The 26241-nt window shown below is 35.9% G+C and overlaps 1 protein-coding gene across 3 annotated transcripts; it reads right to left on the minus strand.

The window, feature by feature from the left end:
- Nucleotides 1–957: 957 nt before the first annotated feature.
- On the minus strand, nucleotides 958–25587 carry LOC127972533 (laminin subunit beta-1). Of its 3 annotated transcripts, none has more exons than XM_052576127.1 (33): nucleotides 25391–25587; nucleotides 23957–24114; nucleotides 20022–20157; nucleotides 18221–18294; nucleotides 17762–17950; nucleotides 17588–17651; nucleotides 16839–17038; nucleotides 16647–16767; nucleotides 16341–16529; nucleotides 15942–16118; nucleotides 15685–15797; nucleotides 15525–15604; nucleotides 15253–15388; nucleotides 14344–14502; nucleotides 14128–14249; nucleotides 13925–14045; nucleotides 11307–11496; nucleotides 10821–10964; nucleotides 10491–10722; nucleotides 9140–9303; nucleotides 8829–9053; nucleotides 8203–8417; nucleotides 8017–8113; nucleotides 6329–6698; nucleotides 5255–5439; nucleotides 4931–5172; nucleotides 4481–4675; nucleotides 3893–4037; nucleotides 3414–3621; nucleotides 2066–2207; nucleotides 1901–1975; nucleotides 1329–1488; nucleotides 958–1247 (listed from the first exon to the last, which is right to left on the minus strand). In XM_052576127.1, exons 1-33 carry the CDS (start codon nucleotides 25422–25424, stop codon nucleotides 1111–1113), a joined length of 5199 nt encoding a protein of 1732 aa, XP_052432087.1. In that variant the 5' UTR covers nucleotides 25425–25587; the 3' UTR covers nucleotides 958–1110. The 3 variants fall into 3 exon arrangements, with proteins under 3 accessions (XP_052432087.1, XP_052432080.1, XP_052432095.1); XM_052576120.1 differs by having other exon boundaries at nucleotides 1799–1975; XM_052576135.1 differs by lacking the exons at nucleotides 23957–24114; nucleotides 25391–25587 and adding an exon at nucleotides 23099–23192 and having other exon boundaries at nucleotides 959–1247; nucleotides 1799–1975.
- Nucleotides 25588–26241: the final 654 nt, after the last annotated feature.

A 26241-nucleotide genomic window follows, 5' to 3' on the forward strand; every position in this document is an offset into this window, starting at 1 on the left:
TTCTTGAATCTTGAGTTAGGCTGTCATTGCGTCTGTCGATTTACTTACTTTTTTCAATCTCATATGTCACTCTGCAGCTTCAACAATGAAATCGATTAAACCGACCGTTAGAGAAGATTGCGTCACAACGTAATTTACATATGAGTTGGGCTAATTTTGAGCTAGAGGCAAAAAACTAACAACAAAAAGGGGAAATTGGTTCATTAAGCCCTCGTCTAGCAGTCCCAAATGCTCCAAATTATAATTTTAGATGTTTAATTATTTTTATTTGTACAGTAGGTTTTCTGAGGCCTAGCGTATACTTTTTCTACTTTTTCTATCAACTTAAAACAGTGTAGCTCAGTCTCAGTCCATACATCATTCTGAGTCCCATTCAGGTCTTTTAATAGAGAATGTGAAAAAAATAACTCAATTTTGAAAGTTTGCTCATTGTGACTCATTTTGCAAGCACAGGTCACATATGCAGTTGACTCAAGCTTTTTATTATGACTAATAATAAATAGTTATTGTATTATCAATATTAATGCGTTGAAATAGTTCATAAACATCTTAAAGGCTGAAAGGCTAAGTTGTTTCGATCACTTTGCTGTTTCCAGAGTTTTATGAATGTAATAAAAACCAGAAGCCACAGTGGTTTATAGCTTCATCACATAATTTAATGGAATTTTTATTTTGGCATCTCATTGTTACCATACTTAGTTTTATCAAGAAGATCCAACCTGATTTGCTGTTCACAACAATGGATGGGGCTTGATATTGCACACTGCAATATTCCTCATATATATATATATATATATATATATATATATATATATATATATATATATATATATATATATATATATATAGGACACAGTAAACTAGATGTGCTTCTTCATAGTTTCATAGAAAAGGCAAATATATATATATATATATATATATATATATATATATATATATATATATATATATATATATATATATATATATATATATATATACAATGCCATTGTTCTTTAAGTGTGGTACAGGCAGTAACTTATTTTTGACAATACAAAACTGCATTTATATGGTTGAAATCTGATTAAAGTCTGAGCTTATAACATTATCAATTCATTTTTGATCATATAGTTAAGCGCAGGTGCTGTAGATAGTGATTTTCTGACTGAGATCTTGCAGTACATCTCTGGCCTCACTCTCCAGCCCATCCATCTCCTGAGCTTTCTCCACCAGAATGCGCTGATATGCCACAAATGATTTCTCCAACTCTGGAAGAGTTAAAGAGGAAGAAAAGTTAGGAATCATAGGCAAATCTATAATCTAATATTCAAGTCAGTGAGCAGTTTTACCACTCAGTCTCTGTAGTTTCTTTGTGGCATCTTTCAGTAGATCCTTTGCTTCCTGACGGAGTTGCTCAGCTTTCTGATGAGCATTAAACACAGCTGCTCCCTTCTGATCTATGACACCACTGGCCAGTTTGTACTCATGTTGCATGAGTGAGTCAAACTCCTAAAATAGACAAATATACAAATGCATGGGTCAAAAGCATTTAAGAGTGTCCCAAATTTTTTATATAATGACTAATAATAAAATATTATGCCTAACTACTTGATAATGTTTTTTACTTTATTCTTCATGATAATATCAGGACAGTTGTATCACATTTTTAACTTTATGTTCCCCAAAACATTATCAAAATGTATTTTAATATATACATAAATTGGAAAAATGTTCAAAATATTATTGTGTATTCAAGAATTTGTATGTGTACATTTTGATTTTAATAAATGAACAACATCACTGTTTAAAAGCCAGTTACCCGTTCTGTGTGCTTGATTTCTGCGTTGATGTTATCAGTTTGTTTCTGAGTTTGATTTTCACTGCTGTACGTTTCTAGAGTTTTCTGTTGGAGTTCATTAACCTCTCTCTCAATATCCAGAAGTGTTACTGTGCTGCTACTCAGTTTGAACTCAGTCGCTTCAGTTTTTGATTGTACCTGTAGACACACATTTCATAAAATAAAATAAATAAAAAACAGATTATGTTTAAAGGACATAAGAGATATAAGAAATGTATATATACTCACATCAGCGATTTGATGTTTTGTTTGGTTTATGCCTTTCTCCACCTCTTTCAGTTTTTCGCTGGCAGCAGTCTGAGCACGCTCAGTATCCTCTAGAGTTTCCTTCACCTCATCAGTGGCCTGTTTCAGTGCAGTAGCTCTCTCACTGTGATACACACACAAAACGCACACCGTTATGTAATAAAGTAGGTTTTTGTGTTGCAGGGGTTTTATTAGAGTACATGTAACAGACTTTATGTGTTTTTGAAGGTCACATTAAAATATTCTTATTATATAGGCCTATAACCATAATCTAAACATGGAATGAAATGTGAACCATTTCAATATCTACTGAGGGAAAATAATTTATAGAATTTTTACTAGTGCTGTCAAATGTTTGATTGCGATTTTGTTTACATAATGTGTGTACTGTGTATATTAATTATGTATATATGAATACACACACGTGTGAGAATTTTTTTTGTTTATATATTCAATATATTTATAAATAATATCAATGATAGGAATATAAATATATGCATGTAAATATTTTCTAAATATATACATTAATGTGTGTGTGGTTTTATATTTACAGAATATATACACAGTACAGACACATTTATTATGTAAACAAAAACTTTTATTTTGAATGCGATTAATCGGTAATATTTATTATTTTTGCATCATTTACAATCAAGCTGTAGTAGTCCTAAAGTTAGTCATATTCAGTTATATTTGTCATGTTAACGTGAGACACTGCAGGTGAATAGGGTAAAAAAAAACGAATAGTTATCACCTTACTGGTTGATTACACTGATAATTGCAAAAAAATAAATTTGTACTGCATTACAAGTTTTCTAAAATGTTGTGTTTAAATATGCAAATGAGGCATTATTTAATACTTTTTAATTTGCATACATTTCTAGTACAAAAATCTGAACACTGGATGAAGTCAATTTCAAAAATCTTGTTAATTATTATTATTATTTTTTTGACATATTAGAGTCAAATGTCTTTACAAATGGAATTCTGGGTATCTCTTTTTGTCACTTCATAATTCAGAAAATACTTTGAACAGCCAGAAAACAATATATTTTCACAATTTTGTCTTTGCCTGCAGTGTCCCCCTTAAAAAGGTGAAAAAAACATTTTATAATAACCAGAGGTACCGCAGGTAGATATCAACATACAATAGAAAGCACTTCTGTCTTTCTATTGTAAAACAGGGCCCTGGAGTCAAAAAGGTTTAGAATCTTGTTTTGTATCTAATGTTTACATTGTCATTAGTGTTTTAAAAGTATATTTTTGAAAGTTCAATGTCTAAAAGTCCCCAGGGTCAAAAATCCTACATAGAGTGTGTGTGATTACTCACTCGGCAGCCTGTGCTTCTTGCAGGATTCTCTCTGCAGTGTGTGCGTTCTCTGCCGTCTGGGCCAGAATATCATCCACCTGGGTCAGTCTGGCCACATGCTCGCGGATCTCTGTGGTCACGTTCTTCAGAGCACCAGGCAGTGACACTGGCAAACTCAGTTTCATCACCTCATCAGCTACTTCCTCTATACGCTTTGGTTCAGTTTCGTCTACACACACAATCATATTTTTACTGTATTTGTGACATCATATAATCATTTATATATAACGTCTACCATGGTCTTATAGTAGTACTGTATATATCAATGGTTTGTAGCAAAAAGACAGTTGGTATAAGTTATACTTTTGACAAATATAGTGGTGTGTCATGCAGATCTGCATACCTTGCAGACTATACATTTGTGTATTTGAAGAAAGTCTGTTAGTATGCTATTCTGGACACAGCCAAAGTGTGAGTGTACTATATGTGACAATTCATACTTGTGAGGAAGTCTCGTATTTGCTGAATGAGGTCTCTGAGCTCCTCATTGGCCTGTTCCACTCGTGCCTTGCTCTGATTGGCTCTCACTAACACATCCTGAGCATTAAGCTTGGACTTATCTGCATGTCCTCGAGCATCTGACACCTGCAAGAAACACCCATGCATGTCCTTATATGCACGTCCATACTTAAAATCGAAGTTATTATGAAAATTGAAAACAATTTTGCTAATTCATATTTTTGTGGAAACTGTGATCCATTTTTCAGGTCAAAGCCAATGTAAAAGTCTTTACTGTCACTTTTGAACAATTGAATAATTGTTTGCGAAATAAAAGTATTAATAAAAAAGAAAAAAAAGTACTTACCCAAAACTTTAAAATAGAAATGTGTTTGTGTGTGTATATATATATATATATATATATATATATATATACATATATATATATATATATATATATATACATATATATATATATATATATATATATATATATATATATATATATATATATATATACATACACATGAATTTCAGGGGATTTAATAAATAAATCAATAAATTATAATAATACTGTTGTGAATACCTACCATCTTGCTAAGCTTGCCTATTTCTCCTATAGCGTGCAGGGCATCTTTTTTTTTGACTTTGTTCAAGGTCTCTTGAATTTGAGTCACAATGGTCTCACATCCTTCCCCCCCACACTGGGACATGCCATCCTCGCTCACACATCCCAGACCACCACAGTTTCCGCAACCATCTAGACCAGACGCCCCTCCACACAGCTACACACACATTTACACATTCAATAACTCATCAAAACATACGTTTAATACATTCAAATAAAAAGCATATTGTTTCAATTTTAATATTTATCATAAGTATGTATGCTATGTGATAAGCACCAAAATAGTAGTCTTGCGTATCATGACTCAGACTGATGGCAGAAGGTCAGGGAACCTTGGCCACCTTGATTGGGGTAACCACTAACTTGTTTTTATTATTATTATTATTATTATTTTTTTATGTAGTTAAATTACCCGATGGCTTAGTTGTGAAAGGTCTGTGGAGTCCATTTCAGATCCAATTTTGTCCAGCCTCTGTAAATGCAGCTGATGCGTCCGGTTAAATTCTTCCTCTTTGCTTTCTAGTTTGGTCTCAGCAGCTTTCCGTATCTGAGCAGACTCTTTAACCGTACTTTTTGGGTCAGAGACAGCTTTATTGACACGAAACTCTGCCTCGCCAGATTCCTTGTTATACTCTCTGATGCTGTCCGCCGCACCTACAGGAGATGATCACCACACACTTCAGATACAGCATGTGTGTGTTGAATTTAAACCTGTAGGTGTGTGTGCTCTGCTCACCTCTGGGGTCTGAATGTTTGATGTTCAGAATCTGCTGCTGTTTATCAGAGGAGATCTCTTGTAGGTTTTGGGCCTCCTCTGTCAGGTTTTTAAGGCTCTCCAGAGCGTGCTGATTGTCAGCAGATACATTCTCCAGATCTTTTTCAGATCGGTCTATAGACATTCTCAGGACTGAAGCCATCTCACTAAGATCAGGAGAAAGAAACTGAAATATCTAAAAAAAATAAACCTTTGCATTCACACTGTCCCTGGTCTTGAAAGCAGACTTAGATTAGTTGTGATTGGGATTCAGTCCACGTTCCATTCACACTGTTGTTTTCACACATGAAGATCAATGAAATATTAGTTAAATGCTAATTTCATGATATGCAGAAAAATTGCATATTTTCAAAATCAACTAGTCGGTGGGTTGCCTGGATGGATTGGAGTTAAACTGGCCCCAGTCTGACACCAAGAAAAAATGTTTGTGTGACAATATTTTTAAATAACGTGCAAGTCATATTAGTTACATTTATGTCACTTCTTTAAAGCTATCACCTAAGTAATTTCAAAAGATATTTATAAAGATTTATAAAATCCTGGTTCAAGAGCTTTAAGCATGAACCAAACCAAACAGGTTGAGCAGAACCACAGCATTACAATCTCTGGGCACTAAGGTGTTTTCTGGTGTGGTTGGTGTTGATTTCTTTGCAGAATCACAGTTTTATATATATATATATATATATATACCAGGAATTCCACTGTTTAAATAAGGCAGACTGACAGCTTCAACAAAAGCATATATTATTGATTAACAACCTTGTAACTCTTAGCAAGTCTATCTTTAATAGTTTATAAGTTCTATTTAAAAATAAATGAAAATTTATATATTTTTTTTCTTCTGGAACCAGACTGCTGCACTGTGTTTTGAAGAAGAAAGGAAATGGTTTGGGATAACATAAGGGTTAATACATTTTGTTAGAATGTTAATTTTTTGTTGAACCATTCCTTTAAAAGATAGAGGAGAGTGCAGTATGTATGTATATATATAAAGAAAACAATGGAGTGATATGTATGTGAATGTGTAATACATACTTGGCTTGCTGCAGCATCCTCTGCATGTGTGTGAGCATTTGCTGAACCTTGCCATCTTCCAGAATTTGTCCGAGCTGCCTGGTTTCATCATCCAGACTTGATATGATGTCTTTATAGGGCGTAGCCACACCAGTCTCTTTCATGTCCTCTACTGTATCTACCAGTCTCTGCGTGCGATTGGTCAGCTCTCCCACATTAACATCCCATTCGCTGAAACAATGATGACAGGGCCCACAGTCAGGAAAGGTCCCAACGTAGCCACGACCACATGAGTCACACCTCCGGCCGGCTACACCCTCTACACACACACACTCGCCAGTCATCTTATCACACTGTTGAGTGGCAATGCCTCGTGGATCACAGTCACATGCTGGAACACAAACAGGCACAAATGATTTAAAAAATGAAATGATGCAAAAATTCTTATGATTTAATCAACTGAATGAAAATTAATTAATGAAATTAGAGTCATTGTAGATTGCAGAAATGAGAATCTTATAAGAGAAGTCATGGAGGAGAACCACAAAAACTCATTACAATTGTGAGAATTTGGGGGTAAAATGTATATGTTGTGTTTGGTTCATAACAGAGGATTCCTTTGCAAAAAGTTTTTTTTTTTTTTGGCATTAAGAGAGCTAGTGTAACTGGAATTTCATCCTTCTCTTTTTATTTGCTCTTGACTCTTGCTCTTGAAACATAAACACAATATTTTAGCTGTATATCAGGTTTATGATCTTTCTCCGATAAAAGAACAGTGCTTTTTCGACATGTCTTTGTTTGTATGCATGTATTTGTTTGTAGCAACCCAGTCTCACAAGGGAAACTTTGTCAGTTTACCACGGAAAAATTTTCTGGGAACATTTTAACCATGCATTGGAGGAATCCATTACGTTTTTGGATGCTAGCTTGCATTTGAGTTACATAAGAATAAGAAATAAAAAATATTTCTCACATAAAAAGAACCAATTCACATAAAAATATCCAACATAATTTGAGGTGGTAAAGTGTTGTATTTGAATGTGGTTAAATATTCTATGTGACTTTTAAACTGTCAGCTGTTTCATATTTGTCATGCTTATCAGGGATATCTTTAAATAGGGGATAACCTAAGTTTTCCAGTCTGGTCTGAAATCTTCACTTGACGTTCAGGTCATGATAACAAATGCATGAGATTTTATGAACTATTAACTATGTTTTCATCCAAGTTGCAAATTTTATTTATTACAATATCATTAATATCATAAATTCTTAATTTACAGAGTAATAATCTATTTTTTTTTATATAATTTTATTTTGAAATAAGAATAATTTAATGAAAAGCTAGTGTTGTAATTGAGGATAACTATGAAACCTAAAAAAAAAAAAAAGCATTACAGCAATGCATTACAGCAATTTAATGTGTTCAAGAAATTTTTTAGGAACTGAAGTAAAATTTGTATTTTTGAACATTTTAGTTTTTGTATTTTTGAATACTTGGATCTTTTCCAAGCCCAAATTTTGCATAACAAATGTGTTGAAGAAAACTCTGCTATTGGGAATTAAAGTACATGTACTGCATAAAATTGAGGGTGAAAACGCACTATTCGACTGCACTGTACAGTTTGCACAAATATTAATGCAGTGGTTATCAGATTCCATCCACTGATAGCACAGCACAGAGCAGTTTTAATGATGCAGTGCATACTCACCGTGGCACTGGACCTCAGGATTGCCCCAGAACAGTTCCCTGCATTCCTCACATGTTGTACCTCCAAAACCAGGCTTACAGGAACACTCACCGGTCAGCTGAGACAAGCAAAAAAACACACACAAAAAAAATACTGTTTCATTCATGATTAAGTTGATTTGTGATTTAAATGTAAGTGTATTCATACCCGGTCGCACGAGGCTGTGTAAGAATGCTCAGGGTTGCACTGGCAAGGTAGGCATCCTTTTCCACTGTTGATGTTCCATGTGTTGGGGGCACAGCGGTCACATTGCTGACCCACCACACCAGGCAGACATGGGCACTGCCCGCTAACCCTGTCACACTCACACAGGCCGTCAGCACAACTTTGCCTGGAACTTCCCACGAGATGGCACATACATTCTGAAGACAAAACAATACAAACAAAATGCCTTAAAATATTTAAAAGATGTTTTAACATGCATAAAGGTTAAAACTCTTTGTTGCTCAAAGGTTGCTCTTTCATAGCTCACTCAAAAATATATATTCTGCCAACATTTCTTTGGTGGAACACAAACAAAGATTTTTTTTTTTTAAATCATTTGTTGTTTTGGACTCCTTCAACTTTCACTGCTTGGAAGAAAACAGTTTAAAATATTCTTCAAAATATCTTCTTTCGTGTTCCACAGAAGGATATGATGTAGAAAAGGACAAGAAGATTATACCACATAATGAAGAATGTACAGATTTTAAACAAACGTGCACACCTAAATATACGCATACATGTAGCCAATCAAATGCTGAATGCTGTGCTTGTTTAGACTGTATACTCACTCCTGCAGTTCTGAGTATGGGCGTCTCCATAATACCCATGACTGCAGTACTGGCATGCATTGCCATCAGTGTGAAACAGGCATTTGAGACAGGCACCAGTGCGGGCATCACATGATCCAGGGTCCTGCATGTTAATATTTCCATTACACTGACACGGATGGCAACGCCCTCCTGGTACCTGAGGGTCACCATAATAACCAGAGGCACATTCCTCACACTTAGGTCCTGCAGGAAGGAATAGGACTGAGATTTGTTTTATGTGGGTTTTAAGAAATAGCTTGATCTGTTCATTTCTCAGACTGTGTAGTTACCTTTGTAGCCTGAGTTGCAGACACAGACCATTTGGAGAGAGCTGGGATTTTGGTAACAGCTCTCAGCAAACTCCATTCCGCTTCCAGGTCCATTAGGACACATACAAGGGAGACATGGCTCACTGGAGCCCAGCAGTGTGTTACGGTGATAACCACTTTCACACCTGGAACAGAGGGTTCAAAGAAACACAAGCGTCTTTAAGAAGTATTCCATATAGCTCAAACACATAATAGGGTCAATTTCAAAGGAATGCATGAACCAACAACAAAAAAAGAATACCTTTAGTCCAAGTTGATTTGGATATAAGATGCATTAATCACAACTAAATGTTACTTAATATAATATAAGTTTCTGAGTAAAGTTACTCATTAATTACAAATTTCAAAAGCAACTATTATAATTAATAAATGAGTTATAACAAGTAAACAATACATGAATAAATTAACAATGAATAAATTAAATGAAAAATGAAATAAACTGTACTATTCAAATACTAATATTCCCTTTATAAACACACACAAAACATTCCTCTTTAAAATAAAAGTCAACATTGTGTCAGTTTTGACCTTTTTGAGGAATTCATGTACATTTAATTATGGAAATAAATTTTCATTTAAATAAACTTAAAATATAAACAATTATGATTACACAATTATGATTAACCTATGAATCTATGTACTTAAACCACGGCTTACAACAGAACAAAGCAGCAACTTTACATTTTGCAAGGCATTTTAAATGCACTTGCAGGATGCTTGTCATTGGCTTGTCAGAGTCCACTGAGCCCAGAGGCTGAGCTGCGACCTGGAGCCCAGTGAGCCCTAAGGCAGAGCTGCACCACATGGCCTAGGGAGTTCTAACTTTTGAATAAATATACAGCACACAGTGAGCATGCAACTTGTTTAAATAACTGCTCTTCTTTCGGTTAAAATGTTGCACTTGCTCTCTTTTGAAACAACAAAAATAATAAAAAATCACTTGATCACTATTTGACTTTTTTTTTTCTCACTGTTTTGTTCAGACAAGTAGATTAAGCATGAGTATTTAATGATTTAAGGACTATGGTAGTTTATGATTGGTTGTGCCTTGCTAAACCACCCACTTTAACATTTTCATGCTTTATACTTTATATTTGATACCAAAATGTAGTGTTAAAGCAAGAAAAGTGTGCTAACTGGTCTGGAGTAGGTTTTTCATAATTAAAAGGTAAAATCCAGTATTTACTGTGGATTTAAAAATATGTTAACCTAAGGTTAAATCTAGTGTGAAAAATCATATGCCATCAAAGTGGCATTATACCACCAAATCACATTTATCAGACGTATTAAACAATATGTTTTCCTTTCTTACCTCTCACAGTTGTGGCCTGTGGTGTGACCCCTGCAGTTCAGACACTCGCCCGTAACCGTGTGGCATTGTTCACTGTTCCCATTACAGAAGCAGGGCTGGCACTGAGGGAAGTCCCAATGGTTGGGCTTACAGTTGCCACACTGGCGCCCAAATGCCCCTGGCACACATAAACATTGGCCCGTCGTGGGGTGGCAGAAAGGGTTCTGAGAGCCAAGTGGGTTACAGTCACATGCTAATGATCAGAAAAACATTGTTAATGTTATTCTATGCTAATGGATATGCTGGTGTTAATTGTTTGTGTATATGTGCATATGCATAGAGTTCACTAACGTCTACATCCCGAGGGTCCAAATAGGTAGGTGTCCGGGGCACAGGTGTCACAGTTCCTACCTAAAACGTTGGGTCGACACCGACACTGTCCACCGATATTGTCACACACTGTGCTCAGAGAACCTTGGGGGTCACACTTACACTCTGCCAATGATAAATAATTGAGAGACAAATGGCTTTTATTCAGCAAAACTCTAAGTTTCCAGTCCATGCCTACTTTAATTAGAAAATTGGCTGAAGGATAAAAGGTTTAAAAATAATGTACTTTTACAGCTGAGGTATGCAATTTCTTCATCACTAGCATTACCAAACTAAACAGCAAAATATTGATTGCTTTAAAACAGAATTCCCAAAAACAGCAGCAAAGATTTGGGGGAAAAATTAACTCGAAATGCATAAACATGTATTAAATAAAACATAAAACCTCTATTTCTTGCTTAGTTTTAATAAATTTTGCTACATTTGTAATTCTTCTGTCTTTCTCACCAAGAGCTCCATTGTGCAGTAGTGCCGACACACTGAAGATAAAATCTTTGCAAATATTGGTTAAGGGGATTTTAATAACACCCTGGCTGCGTTCCATACATCGGTATTTCTGGAACATCTCCCAGTTTTCCCACTGCTGGGCTCCACCAGAAAATAGATCCAGGTCTTGCACCTCTGGCAAAAGCACCATCTACAGATGTCCGAGGTCAAGGTCAAAGTCAATGGTAATGAATATGGCAACAAACCACTATGCTGTAAATGCAGAGCTAGAGGAAAAACTGATTTGCATTAGTGGGTATGTGTAATTGCATATATGAGTTGGTTTATATTCTCTTTCATAGGTTCGCTCATTGCTGCATAACTATGACACAATGGGAGCACCCCTTGGATGTGTGATGGCCCAATCATGCCAGTTCATTGGCTGATGGCGTGGGCATGGGCACCACTCTCTAATACTAGTGACCGCTCCTCAGATTTCCTTCCTTCAGAAGCAGTCATTAAGGCATCAGGCTTTCTCTCCTCATAACCCGTTTCCATTACGGCTGCTGCTTACACGATGGGAGCTGCTTGCAGCATTTCCATGCATCAGCCACCCTTACTCATAACCAGACCGTGCCCCTGTTCCAGTTCTCATGGGCCAACCCATCACCACAAGCCCTCTTCTGCCGCTGTTAATGCCATACCCGTGTACACAGGTGCATGACCGTCTTGGGGACCTGGTGCTAGCATACCCACTGGACTTCACTCATATGCAGCCTCTATCATGCTACCTACATGGATGGAGGGATCTTCCAGGAGTGTTGACTTGGATTCTCCACATAATCCAATTCACAACCCAACGCTTCAATAAGGTTCATCTTACTGCGGTAAAGAGGGCCTCAGAGGCTTCTGTTCTCCAGCAGGAAGTCTCCTCACTCCTCCTCAAGGGTGCGATAGAGGAGGTCCCTACAAAAGACTTGAATCACATCTTCAGATGCTATTTCCTCCTTCTGAAAAAGGATGGCAGTCTATGACATTCTAGATATGTGCTGGCTGAATTTTTGTCTTTACAAAGCGATATTCAAAATGCTAACATTGAACGCTATTCTAGCTCAGGTTTGCGTGGGGATTGGTTCATTACTGTAGACTTGAAGGATGCTTACTTTCATATTCAAGTTGTTCAGTGGCACAGAAAGTTCCTCATGTTTGTCTTTGGAGGAATGGTGTACGAGTACAGGATTCTTCACTTCGGACTGGCTTTGGCTCCACGGATGTTCACAAAGTGCATGGATGATGTTCTGGCCCCATTGAGGGACCAAAGCATTGGTCTGCTAAACTACCTGTACAAATGGCTAATCTTGGCTCAGATCTCTGACCTTTTGTGCAGGGTGGAGGTAGAATTATTTGTGACACAGGAATTGACCCAATGTCCCCTTTGTTTCTCCCTATGTCACCTCTGGAGATATATATGCTTTGGCTCACTTGTGGCCGGATCTGAGGCTGTATGTATTTCCACCAATCATGTTGATTCTGGCAGTCTTTGGTGTGCCCTATTTAAGCCTATTTAATTTTATTGTGATTGTTGCTTTATCTCAAGCCCTTTCAGAAGACTTCCCCTAGAGGATATCTGTGCAGCAGCAGGGTGGTCCTTTCCTCACACTTTTATCAGGTTGTATTGCTTGGATTTAGATGCGGCTCCTGGTTCCCAGATTATTTCTGTTTGAACCAGCCATTTGAGGTTAGCCTGGCCTTTTTTACATCAGGCAAGATGTGGCAGCGCTTAGCTTGGCAAGTGTGGTATATGGTTCCCATTGCATCATAGCTACGCAGAACTGAATGTTCTCTCTGATTAGGGAACAAAAGGCTGCATTCGCTGCCAAATTCCTCGTTCTCTGCCAAAAGGACTTCTTCAACCCAGAAATCTGAGGTGTGAATGGCGTGGCCGGTAGTATAAGAGTGGGTGACATAGTGATGTCGATGTGGAGCCAGCGCCATTTTCCAGTGAATTGACGTGATTCCATATGTGCTTCAGACAATCGGCACACCCAAGGGGCATTCTTGTTGAGTAATAACTACGGAGCGTCCCATTCCCTGTTCAGAAAGCAAAGGTCTTGTGTATCCTGAGCTGTTTCTTTATAGTTATTTGTGAATTGTTGCGTTAAAATTTTTCAAAGTAAACTGACCACATTTAAAAGTAAGTACACTTTTTTTCCGTGTGGGAAAGCTCTAAAAATGGTGTTCAATTTGCCAAATGTACCATATTTCAGCATACAAACATCTTTATATAATTATAATGTCTTATGTCAGATCTAAAAATACTAGCTGCGTTGGTAGGCATTTGCATTTGGCTGCCTTTAGGCTTAATAAAAGTTAAGTTTCAATTAAAATTAAAAATGCAACAACATACCTGGGTTTGGTTTGGGGATAGAGGTTAACAAAATATCATTAAAACCACTTAAAGTTCATGGAAAGTCATGACCATAACAGAAATTAGTTTATTTTATTTTACCTGACCATTTGATTGGTACAGTACATAATTTGTAAAGTACATCATGTTTTTGGTTTAATTCTAAAAAAGCTGTTAATCAATACAAGTAATTAATGAATGAATACTTAATATATAAATTAAATAAACTTACTGAATCAACAAGTGTGTGAGGAGAAGTGTGATAGCTGTATGATGAGTACTGGCGGAAGTTAATTTTTACTGTGTAATTCTGACCCTTCTCCAAACACACTGGACCAGGCAGAACTACATATCTGAAACACAGAAACACACAAGCAGCAGTTAAATACACAATAAACAAAACTAAACACTTCACACGCACTAATGCAACATTACCTGGATCCAGGGTGCAGTGAGATGGTCTGCTCATCACTATATGTAGAAGTGCAGTGTGCTGATGGGTAAGTGTCTCTGGGGCGCTCTCTCTGTACTACAACCTTCTCCCATTCATCTGGCAACTACAATAAATGCATCGTACACATGGATTTACTTGTGTATGCTTCCTGTGTCACAGATAAGTTTTAAACTGAATATAGTATGTGTGCTTATTACCAGTGGTTCATAGCGGATCATTAAGTTGTATTCCATAGATCGTGGTAAATTGTAAATGTTGAACCTCAGTGTTTCACCCTCTGGTATATTCACAAATCCATTACCCGTCCAGGTGGGTTTACGATCCAAAGGTAATGTTCTTTGAACCACTTTTACTTCCTGCATAAAATCAGTAAACACTTATCATGAAGTATGGTGAACTCAAACACTCATTGGACATCTCTTATGGAAAAGCATTTAAAAAAAAACTTCTGTGTATATCCTTTATAAAACAATTTTTACATAAATTCCCTCTTTCAAATGTTCTCAGTTTTCTCATGTATTCATAAAAGCAAACATGCATTTGTTGCCCTCAATTTGTTCATAAAACCATTCAAACAGCATTCAAATTGTCAATTAGTATGAATATTTATGTGTAAATTATCGCTATTACCTGTAGTTTGTAAAACCATTCTTACAAAAACAAACCAATTTAATGTGTATTGAAAAATATACTTAAGTAAATTATTGCGAATAATTTGTTTATAAAACTATTATTGTAAATTTTACAATCACAATGTACAGTCAAAATCAATTAGTTTGTAAAGCCATTCTTATATAAATTATAGCATTCAATTAATTTGTAAAATAATTTTTACGTAAGACTGTCACTTACAGTTTGTTCACTGTTACACAAATTTTCACATTCATGAAACCTTAAGTAAACTTTCATATGCATTCTTTTTCAAAAATCTTTGTTACATAAATTGTCAGATTTAATATATTCGTAAAACTATATTACCGGTATGTAAATTTTAAAATTCTACATTTTATATATATATATATATATATATATATATATATATATATATATATATATATATATATATATACTTATGTTGGATGAATGAAGGCCAATGTTACACTTACTGGTCCAAACAAAGCATCCTCAGCCTCATAAATATAGTGGTCCAGTGCCGGAATGTAGTATCCAGAATGCACCTGGTCACAACGCCTACCAAACATATGTTTCTTACATGCACACTGCCCTGTCTCCCTAGAACAACTACAAAGCAGACAAAAATATAAGGAAGGATGTTAATGTAAGCCTGGATGAATTCAGTTAGGAGAAAAACATTAGAAATTAATTGACAAAGTTATGAAAAACAATTAATTTTACCAAAGCTGATATGGGTACTTACTTATTATTCAAAGCCCCACCTACGTCACAGTCACAAGGTCTGCAGCCATCCATATCATTACTGAGACCCCAGTGCTGTGGCTGAAAGGGAAAGCTGTGTTACACACACACGCGCAAATACACAAACCAGATTACACAAACATATAATAACACTCTATTACCAGACACAGGTCACAGTTTCGTCCGGTCACAAGACGTTTGCAGTAGCAACTTCCTGTCTGTATATTACAGGGGCTTCCTTTTGGGAATGTACCTAGAGGATTACAGCTGCATGCTGGGTCGACCAAAACACACACAATGAAAGCGTAAGATGAACATGATCATACTCACTGACAATAGACAAACAGGAAGCCAGAGGTCAAAGCCTTGAAAGAACATGAACAAAGCTGCTGGTGAGAATATGTGTGTGTTTACGCACGCTGACAGCCTAATGGGTCGTCACTGAGGCCATAGTGTCCCTTTTTGCAGTGGTCACAACGTTGTCCCTCCACATTAGCTTTGCAACGACACTGTCCGGCAATCATATCTCTTAGAACATGTGTAGCACTGTCACATAAGCCTCCGTTCAGAGAACCACGTGGGTCACAATCACAGGCTAAAATAAAACAAAATAATTAAATTACTTTTCTTTTATCCCATTTTAATATGCAGAACAAAGTTTACTTTTCATTTTTTTAAAAGTCAGAATTAAGCTATTGAATTGTAATTAACCCACAACATGCCTTCAAGTAATGCATATCATAAAAAGATTAACAGCATCTCTTCTACATTGTATCAGAACATAATCTATCCACTTGAAAGTGTTAAACACACTTACGCTCACAGATCCTGGGGTCTCTGATGTCCCTGCCAGGGTGCTTGTAGTAGAAGGGCTTGCAGTTCTCACACCACTGGCCCTCTGTGTTGTGCTGACAGTCATCACACACTCCTCCACTTCTATTTCCCGATGACAGATACGCCGCCATGTCGAAATGACAGGAATGCGAGTGATGGTTACACTCACATCCTGAGAGAAAGTAAAAAGACGATTGAACTAAGCAAATTTAAAGCATTTAATTTCAGAAATCAGAAATTGCAGTGGGAAATAATGTTATGTTTTGTGATTAACTGTGGGCCGTCATACTCTTGCAAGCATTTGTCTCTCTGCCCACTGCTGGTCTCCAGGGCAGATCTTGGTAAAAGTCCTCACACTCTTCACAGTTCAGTCCAGTGGTGTGGTGATTGCACATGCAATGACTATGAACCTGCACACACAGACACAGTTGAACAGTGCAAATTAATCTCCATTGTCATTGTTGTTATTGTTTTTACTCACCATGCCCTCGACCCCTGCCTTATCCCCGACTGGCGCACACTTGGAGGCGTGGCCATAGCAGAAACAGTTGCCACGGACAACCATGTCGTATAGAGCATAATAGTATTTCTCTTTAACCTCCTCTCGCTCATCAAACAGATCATCATCTAAAGTATGCAACTTTTCCATCCGTATCCGCAAGTTTGTGATCTTCAGTAAGTCTACAGGCATGTAATACACACACACAAACAAATATCAGTAGTCACACCAAAAATATATACACACACTAAAAGACAACAAATAGAATTTTTTTCTAATTCATTTCACATTATTTAATCAATTTAACTATAATGTAAAATAAATAAATTAATAAATAAATAATTTTTTATGTTTGCCTTTAATTGAATATCATTCCATTTCTCACCATTCAATTTTTTTTATTTAAAAAAAAAAATCTAAGTCTACCTAAATGTTCCTTTAATTAAAATTCAAATACAGTATTTTCCTTTCATTATGAAGTTTTTTTTTTTTAAATGCTTCACATTTTTTAACGCTTTAAATGAAAAAGGCTTATTTTCTTTATCCCTGACCTGGTGTTCAATGCTTTAATGCCATTTTTCACTTTTAAGAATCTTTCTGTCATCATAATTAAGCAAGTGATTTTTATTTGTATTGTATTTAAGCTAGTGGGTTACTAAGGCAGTAAAATAAAAACAATTGTGTTAAAATTCAGTAGCAATCTTTTCAAATTTCTGTTATGAGTTACTTACTCTGAATGTGTGGGCTGTAAGGGTCAGGAATCTTTAAAGCAGGATCAAGTGCCCTAAAGATGACCTGTGCACAAGTACACAAGAACAGTTACCCATTAGTTTGCAGACTACTGTTTGCATTGTACGTATAAGTAGTTTTATGCATATTTGTCTATATGCATAAGTACTACACACTTCTCCTCCTGTTGATGGCTGAATGCCTGAATAGCGGCTGTCACAAATGACATCATACACTTTTCTGATTGGCCCCTGAGGGACGTGCGGATAGGATTCAGTGCAGTTAAAAGCATAGTAACGATACACCTGCCAGCTCCTTCCATAATCTGCCGAATGCTCAATCAGCATGGCTGCTGGCCGGAAGGTCTGTGGAATAAAAACAAATGCTGTAATTGTCTTATGGTCTGATAGATACTGAAAAAATAAAATAATAAATGCTAAACTTCTGAAAAGCATTGAAGCAAGTAGATCATAGAAACCACTTGTCCCAGCGGATTCTATCATCTGCTTAAAATAATTTTGGAAACACAGCTTTAGACTTGAAGTGAAGCACTTCAAACATATCTGCACACATGTTCTACATTCCTTAAGACTGCTCTAGTTCAGTGTGTTTATGAGTGAGAGTGTCTGTCTCACCTTAAAGGTCATGATGAGGTGTGTGAAGTGGAATTCGGCTTCCAAATCCAGCTGAATGGTCACATTTTCAACTCCTGATATAGAGGAATGGATACATGAGTGAGGAAAGAAACAAATGAGGTTAGGAAGAGAGGTTGAAATTTACTGGACTCTTTTGAAATATTTAATGCAAGTTAGTTCCAATCCTCTATTCTGATTGGACAAATATGAACTGAATATGTGCTGATATGCACCTTTTGTGCGTGTATGTGTGTGTGTGTGTGTATATATATATATATATATATATATATTATTATTATTTATTTTTTTAAGAAAAGCACAGTAATATTTTACATTTTATTTCATTCCAAAGGATCCGGTACAGATTAAAAGTTAAAAATATCAATGTCAGTGGGTTATTTCATGAAAAAATAAAGTCCTTGGTCTTTGGAAACAAAAGACTTTACTCTCTTATATAAACAGTTCCTCTCGAGTCTGAAAATATCCCAGTGCCCGAATATTCCTGCATTCCTAATATATTGTAGGCAAAAACAGCACCATGAACGACCCTTGTTGAGTGTTGAGAATCATCCAGTCATTGTGAAGTAATAAAAAGGAAGCAGAGAAAACACCAATATTCCAAAAACACCAGAAGACGATATTGTGAGTACAAGGAAATGGAAAACATGCTCAATGAATCATGCTCATGTTCAGGAATGCTAAACTTTAACATAGTCCACATAGTGGTTGATGGCAACATCGTTTTTTTGACCCACAGTTTAAACTAAAATTGCAAAGAGAGGGAATATTAGACTTCATGGAAAAACAACAGCCAATAAGTAAACAGTATAATTGATTTTGTGTGCATAGATATGGAGCTCCTATTTCAATGCTTTTCGCTCAAAATTTTGCATCCTTTTGAGCAAGAGAAAACAAAAGCATTGAAATATAATTTTTCCTCCCATCCATTTTTTTTCATCACCATGTCCTTTTCAGGGGCTCCATGTTCAATTCTAGTAGTCAGATGGAAAACTAATATGAAAAACTAAATTATGACAATTTTATAAATAAAAAATTTAACTGTGACAAACTAAAGGAAGTTGAAAATAAAATAAAAAACACAATATGACGCACTTAAAATCAAACAAACATGCTTGAAAAATAGAACATGTTTTTCTTGATATTTAGTTGGAACAAGGCTGTAACATAAAAGCAGTACTATGCCAAATAAAGCATCCAAAGTCATAAATTCCTTGAATTAGTGATGCCTTGCCACACCCTTAGATTCAGTCCAGTAGCGTGACTGTTGTGAAAGCCTGTCGCAAGGGAGAGAGCAGACCAGCTGTTTCCTACGCTCAGCTCATCCCAGCTCTTACTTTCACATTCACACATTATTCCTTTCCCTTTCTCTTCGTGTCTATCCAAGTTTCTGCAATGATACATAGTATTGTTTGTTCTTCCAGTGTATATTGTTTTGGCACCAATGACATGAGTAGTGTGTATTTTTCAGAGACCTGAAGGTGTGTTTCATTAGTTTTCAAAATAACTGAGTGATTTGAGAAGGAACAATTCATCCCAAATTATAATTCTGTCATCATTTTCTCACTCTTACGTCGTTCCAAACGAAAAAAAAAAGGTAACCTTAAAGGCATTTTAGGTAACCTTACACAACTTTGGTGTCTTTGTAAATCTAAGCTACGTTTGAAGCTTTGTTGAGATCTCCTCTGAAACTCCACAGGAGGCATATGAGATTAGTGAGAGACAACTGAGATATCAATGAGATCTTATTTGTGATTGTTCTTACTGTTGTGTGAGATCTTACCGTTCTCGGACTGCCACCAGGTTTTGAGGCGGTTGGGAGCGAAGGTTGTCACCACATTCTCAATGGTGTGGCTGTTGGGGCTGGTGAACTCATTGTACGTCTCTCGGGAATCACATTCAAAATAGTTTTTCTCATCCTAATGATGGACAGGGATCAAGATGCAGATGTTAGTGGAGCATGTGAGGCATATAGAGTCTTCTGGGGTTTAATAGAATGAAAAACACATTCATGCGTACACCAGGGATCCAGATGTTCTGGACGTGAACCTGTTTTTCTCACCCTCTCTTGCACGTGACTCATTAACATAAACACATGTATTCAGCATGTGAATACATAGAATAGAATATAGCATAGAATAATTTGCTATATTCTATAAATTATAGTCTTATGAAGTTATTCAGTTGTGTCTGGATTTTGCTGTAAAATTGAAACTAATGATATTCCATTAGACTGAAATGCTGAAATATAATTCACCAGCTTTGTCATCAGTTAAGACAAAAGTCATTGGTCCTAGTCTCGAGCCTTGCTTAAAGGGATAGTTCACCCAATAATGAAAATGTGATGTTCATCTGCTAACCCCCAGGGCATCCTAGATGTAGGTGACTTTGTTTCTTCAGTAGAACACAAATTATGATTTTTAACTCAAACCGTTGCAGTCTGTCAGTCGTATAATGTAAGTGGTTAAAACATAAAAAAAATACACAAACGAAACCAATTTAAACCCTGCAGTTTGTGATGATTGATGTGTAAAGACACAAAACGATCAGTCTGTGCAAGATACTGAACAGTATTTATTTATTTATTTTTTACCTCTGATTAACACAATGTGCAAACTGTTTGATCTCTTTTGAGCCCGCCCTACTAAGCGCATTCCCAGCAGCAGGTGCATGATATATCTTCTTCTTCTTGCTTTATGGCTGATAGCAGACTTATAAGTGCATTACCGCCACCTCTCTCTCAAATAGACCATTGACACTGTCTACAATCAAGAAGAAGAAGATGTCTCATGCACCTGCTGCTGGGAATGCGCTCAGTAGGATGGGCTCAGAAGAGATCAAACAGTTTGCACATTGTGTTAATCAGAGGTAAAAAAATAAATAAATAAATACTGTTCAGTATCTTGCACAGACTGATCGTTTTGTGTCTTTACACATTAACGTATCTTTACAAGCTGCAGGGTTTAATTTGGTTTTGTTACATTATAAGACTGCAACAGTTTGAGTTCAAAATCTTGGTATGTGTTCTACTGAAGAAACAAAGTCACCAACATCTTGGATGCCCGTGGGGTAAAGCAGATTAAAATACATTTTTGGGTGAACTATCCCTTTAAGTGTGAATGAGATTTGAAATCAATGGCAGAGAGCAAGATTTTGATTTAAATTTTTGCATTTTCCTTACACAATCCTACATCCCATAACTTTCAAAAACTTGTAATTATAGCTCACAAATGAGGTTCAGTAAATGAGGAAATGTTGAAACTATTACTTTAAGGTTTGATAGCATCTCATATTTACAAATCCAGTGTGTGCTAGACAATGGACTATTAAGTTCCAGATAAAATCTAAACACAATTCAGATCACACACACATATCACACATCGCATTTACAGTCTGACTTTAGTCTGTGCTTCTCGCCACTGCTTAATTCATCACTCACAATATATAACTCAGAAGACACTGAATAAATGGGCCACACAGATGTGAAATGAGCAAAACTGTGACCTAAGGGGGTCTGGAACATCTGACACGGCCTTCATCCTCCCACCACATACTCTCCACACAAAGATCTGATTGTTTATCAGACAGTGAATGTAAGTGTGAAAAGAAACCCACCCAACAACATAGAAATATTATAATCAGATCTATAATCAGGTTTTTAGGTTAGATTTTTTTATGTATAAGAGATGTAAAAAATGATTGAACAATTAAAACATAATTATAAACAAGCCTATTTATTTATAATTTATGCACCATGAATCTAATTAAAATGTACAATCCAATCTGCTTACCCCAAATTTGTCATTACTCCAATGCTTTTCACTTCTGTGTTTTTCTTCATTATTCTCAATGGTGATTATCATTATTGTAAAACAATCATTTGTAGTCATTATAATAAAATTTTGTTTATAAATTTTAGTACATAAGCCATGTACAAGGGGTGCCCAACAGTGGTGCGCGGATTGATCCGAAATGAGTGGGTGCCTGCGGTCACCCGTGGTTACCCGCAGTTACGAGTCATCCAAAAATATTTTTAATGATATTCGGGTTGCGGTCGGTCGGGTCATTTGAAATACCTTTGTAATTTATATAGTACTAGACACAATTTTGAAATACATAGGCCTACACTTTATTGGCTGAATAACTGGCGCGAATACACGGATACGTCCATAGGCGTACTGTTAACTAGGTCCAATATTTTAGAGGAGAGCAATAAAAGCGTTAGTCGATAGGCTGAGTCGTACGTCAATCAAACTGTTGACTGGTGCATTAACGCCTCCTCAACAATCTCAAATTGGAGAGCGCGAGCGCTGTTCAGTCAGGTTAAGCAGTCATGGCCAGTGTGGCCAAGAAAAAGAGAAGATGCACTTTTAATAGCGAATGGACTGCTACATAGCCTACCCTTGGTTAAGTGGACATGGTGGAGAATATGACGTGAAGCGTCATGGTGCATGTGAGTACCACAGAAAAAAGCGCATCATCAAGAAACATGCAAATCAGTGCAATCGTTTTACAATAAACCAAATGACCCACAGGCTGACAAAGTTTGGGCAGCAGAAGTGACTGGCATTTATCATGCCGTACGTCACACACATTCATGTCGCTCTACTGCAGTAACAAGTTAGCCCCAGTCATTTTTCCAGATTCTGAAATAGCTAAGAAAAAAGCTGTAGAAACTTTGGGTGATATTTTGGGACAGGTAGTGTCTTAATCTTTTAGTCGGTGGGTTTAAAAAGAAATATAGGCAATATATTACAGAACGCTTGAAATGTCTATTCAAAGTATGAAAATGAAATGAAAATATTCAAAGCAAAATAAATTTCGCCGCGACGAAAACACAGAATAAGCTTAAGGTTTTACCCCAGTTACTCTCAAATACATTCATGCCAAGCTCGATAAACAGAGACGACTTTGGTAGTTGATACGCTGGAGCTTCTTCCTGTTAAAGCGTCCTGTGTTTCACACTGCGCATGCGCAGAACGCCTACATGCAATGCAGCGAAAATTACAGCTGTTTGAAAAAGCATATGCATTTTTACTTGGTTTTACTGGCACTTGAAGCCTTCAAAACGTGAAAATATCGATCCTAAAGTATTGTGGCAGAGCAAATGAACACCTCCCAAAAACAAGAGTGCCCAGAGTGCAGAGGGCGCATGTTTGTGTTTCTGAGTTCATTCTTTCGAGTTTCTATATGCATAATTTCATGGATATGTGGCTATATTTAACCACTGGTTCACCTAAAACTCTTACACTATCTGTAGTTAAATGGCATGGTTTGATATAGTGCTCAGATAAATTTGATCTAAGTAAATGTTAAACTTTTGAAATTCAGAAAAAAAGAATGACATATTGATGAATCAATACATGAAAATTATGTATCTGTGTCCTGTTATTTATTGTGTCTTTTGGTATGCATTTCAGAAAAAAATGGTTAGGATTCAGGTGTAATTGCAAATAGTGATTAATCCTGATTAATCCACTGAAAATTCAGATTAATTTGATTAAAAATTGTAATCATTTGACAGCCCTAATATATATATATATATATATATATATATATATATATATATATATATATATATATATATATATATATATATATATATATATATATATAGTGCATAAAAGTAATTATAAATATATTAATTCTTAGGTGCATATCTTTCTTTTATACTGCTTGACTGCATGTTTAACTATGCATTGCCTCTAAATGACTCACAATGCAGAATGTCTCTGGTCCATCCAGTCCGCAGGTGGAGGAGGCCGTAAGACGATGTGCTCTCCCTATCAGCAAATCACCTGAAGCAGGGTAACAACTACCCTCTCTGCACTTGTCATTGTGATTGGGTGATTGTGCCAATCCGTGCAAAGCAATAGCTGTGGGAATCACATTGATTGTATTAATTAGATTGCATACAAATATTTTTTGAACATGAGTGGCATAACAAGTGTTATAAATCTCATAACCAAAGACATTATAAAGCTCATTTATAGCTGTAACACTGTTATGACCTTGTCTTTCCTTTCTTTACCTGGTGGTGGCAGGATCACCATCATCATAATCATCGTCATGACGTCAATGTAAATTGGATAACTCATGGGTGGAGAGTATAAATGTTTGGCTGAACTGCCCAACAGTACTTTTTTCAGTCATTTGCTCCCACTTGTTGGTTATAATTTATCAACATTTCTTGCACATTGGATTGTTAATTTATTTTGTTTATTTAAATCCCTAGACCTTGTGTTATATTTCTGAAACATGTTATTTTATATCGAATAAATAATCTTGCAAGTCAAACAATTCGTTTGTATGTGTGAACCTCTTTATGTGTATTTTCACACTCATATTGCTCCAGTGAATGTTTTCAGGGTGATTTTTGTTCCATGTTTTTCAATTTTATAAATAACAAGCAAATAATAAATAAATAAGATGCAAAGAATGATACAATATAATTAATTAAACAAACTTACTGAACCAATACTAGAAAAAATAAAGTGTTTAGTTTTTGATTCAGAATTCAGAAAATAGTAACTTATACAACTCTTGTGACAACTAGCCCCTTAGTTATGTAACTCGTACATTATTTCTATTTAATCTTATTGCGTAAACTATCACATCACTAAAACATTGTGTGAACTTTGTACATGGTTAATCATTTTGGCTTCTGGTTACTGTAGAGTCTGTTTCTAATTATTTAAATGAATATCACATGAGAACGTGGAGAGCTGAATGGGGCATGCAAGAATCCAGATAGGATGCACACAAACCTCCAGACACCAAACCTGACGTTACAGAACAAAATGAAATACATTTATATTGGATGCTGACTTTGGAACACATAACATTTCACAAATACTACACCTGAACCTTTCTTTACATACTTGTACCCTACTTAATAAGCAGAAATAATAAGTGAAATAAAGTTTCAAAACAAAACTAAAACCCTTGAATAATGATAGGAAGTCCACTTCTAGCTATTCTGTAGCTCTTTCGAAATCTTCCCAGGTACCTTACAAAACATTGATCTTGTGTAAAAACAACCTATTTCTGCGTCACCATCAAACTCCAAGTCAAACATAAACTGTACTATACATGAAAATAAGTGTCTGTTATTTGCGTTGTGAATGGAGGATATTGATAAACAAAACTTACATATAGTAAGAGCTGTGATCTGGATAATCCACATTGTTGCTCTTGTTCTCCATCAGTGTTTTTTCAGAGCTGATTAACAGTGTGTGTGGAGCGTGGGAGAAGCGAGGAGAAGCTCCCGCCCATGACTTTAAACAACACTTATTCACGCCTGAAGTGCTGCTAAAAACACTGTATCACGCCAAACAATCTGACGGGGTCTCAAATCCTTGTGAGATGCTTAATAAGACAGTACTTCGGGACATCCTTTTAAAATTTTATGACGCATCATGCAGGCGCGGTGCCAAACTACGTTTTGCAAAAACAACGACAGCAACAGAATTAAATAAATAAAACTGCTTCTTAAATATTTTTCTGTCTGGCGTATGAACAATGTAAAACATCAATAATTATCCTATAGTTCTCGGGCAATGTTAACGGGATAAAATTGTAAGTAAATTAAAGTATTTTTTAATGAGAAGAATTTTACATATAATAATCGATCCAACATTTACATTTGACACTGAACTTTATGTTGCAAAAAAATTAAGTAAACAATTAAATAAATAAAATACATTATAATTGTAATTACTTCAACAATAAATAATACACTCTAACGTAAATAAAACATAAAGAAAATTTAAAGGACTTTTAAAGTATATTTATTCATCCACAACTGATCTGCAAATGTAAAAACAATGACATGCAACATGGCAAAAACATTACATCTGATGTTACATCCAAAAAAATAAAATAAAAATAAATAAATAAATGAAAGAATCATAACTTTTTGAAGGCAACCATTGCATTTATTCACACACACACACACACACACACACACACACACACACACACATATATATATATATATATAT

The sequence above is a fragment of the Carassius gibelio genome, chromosome A4 (assembly GCF_023724105.1).
Source record: "Carassius gibelio isolate Cgi1373 ecotype wild population from Czech Republic chromosome A4, carGib1.2-hapl.c, whole genome shotgun sequence".
NCBI classification, from domain to species: Eukaryota; Metazoa; Chordata; class Actinopteri; order Cypriniformes; family Cyprinidae; genus Carassius; species Carassius gibelio.

Bases quoted from the DNA above. Each gene is read 5' to 3' on its own strand.
- LOC127972533 (XM_052576120.1), bottom strand. From the start codon at position 25,424: ATGTGGATTATCCAGATCACAGCTCTTACTATAT. The intron at 17,951-18,220 runs GTGAGACAGACA...TTTATTCCACAG, and splicing joins ACCTCATCATGACCTTTAAG to ACCTTCCGGCCAGCAGCCAT. The intron at 16,768-16,838 runs GTGAGTAAAAAC...CTGTGTGTGCAG, and splicing joins AGGCAGGGGTCGAGGGCATG to GTTCATAGTCATTGCATGTG.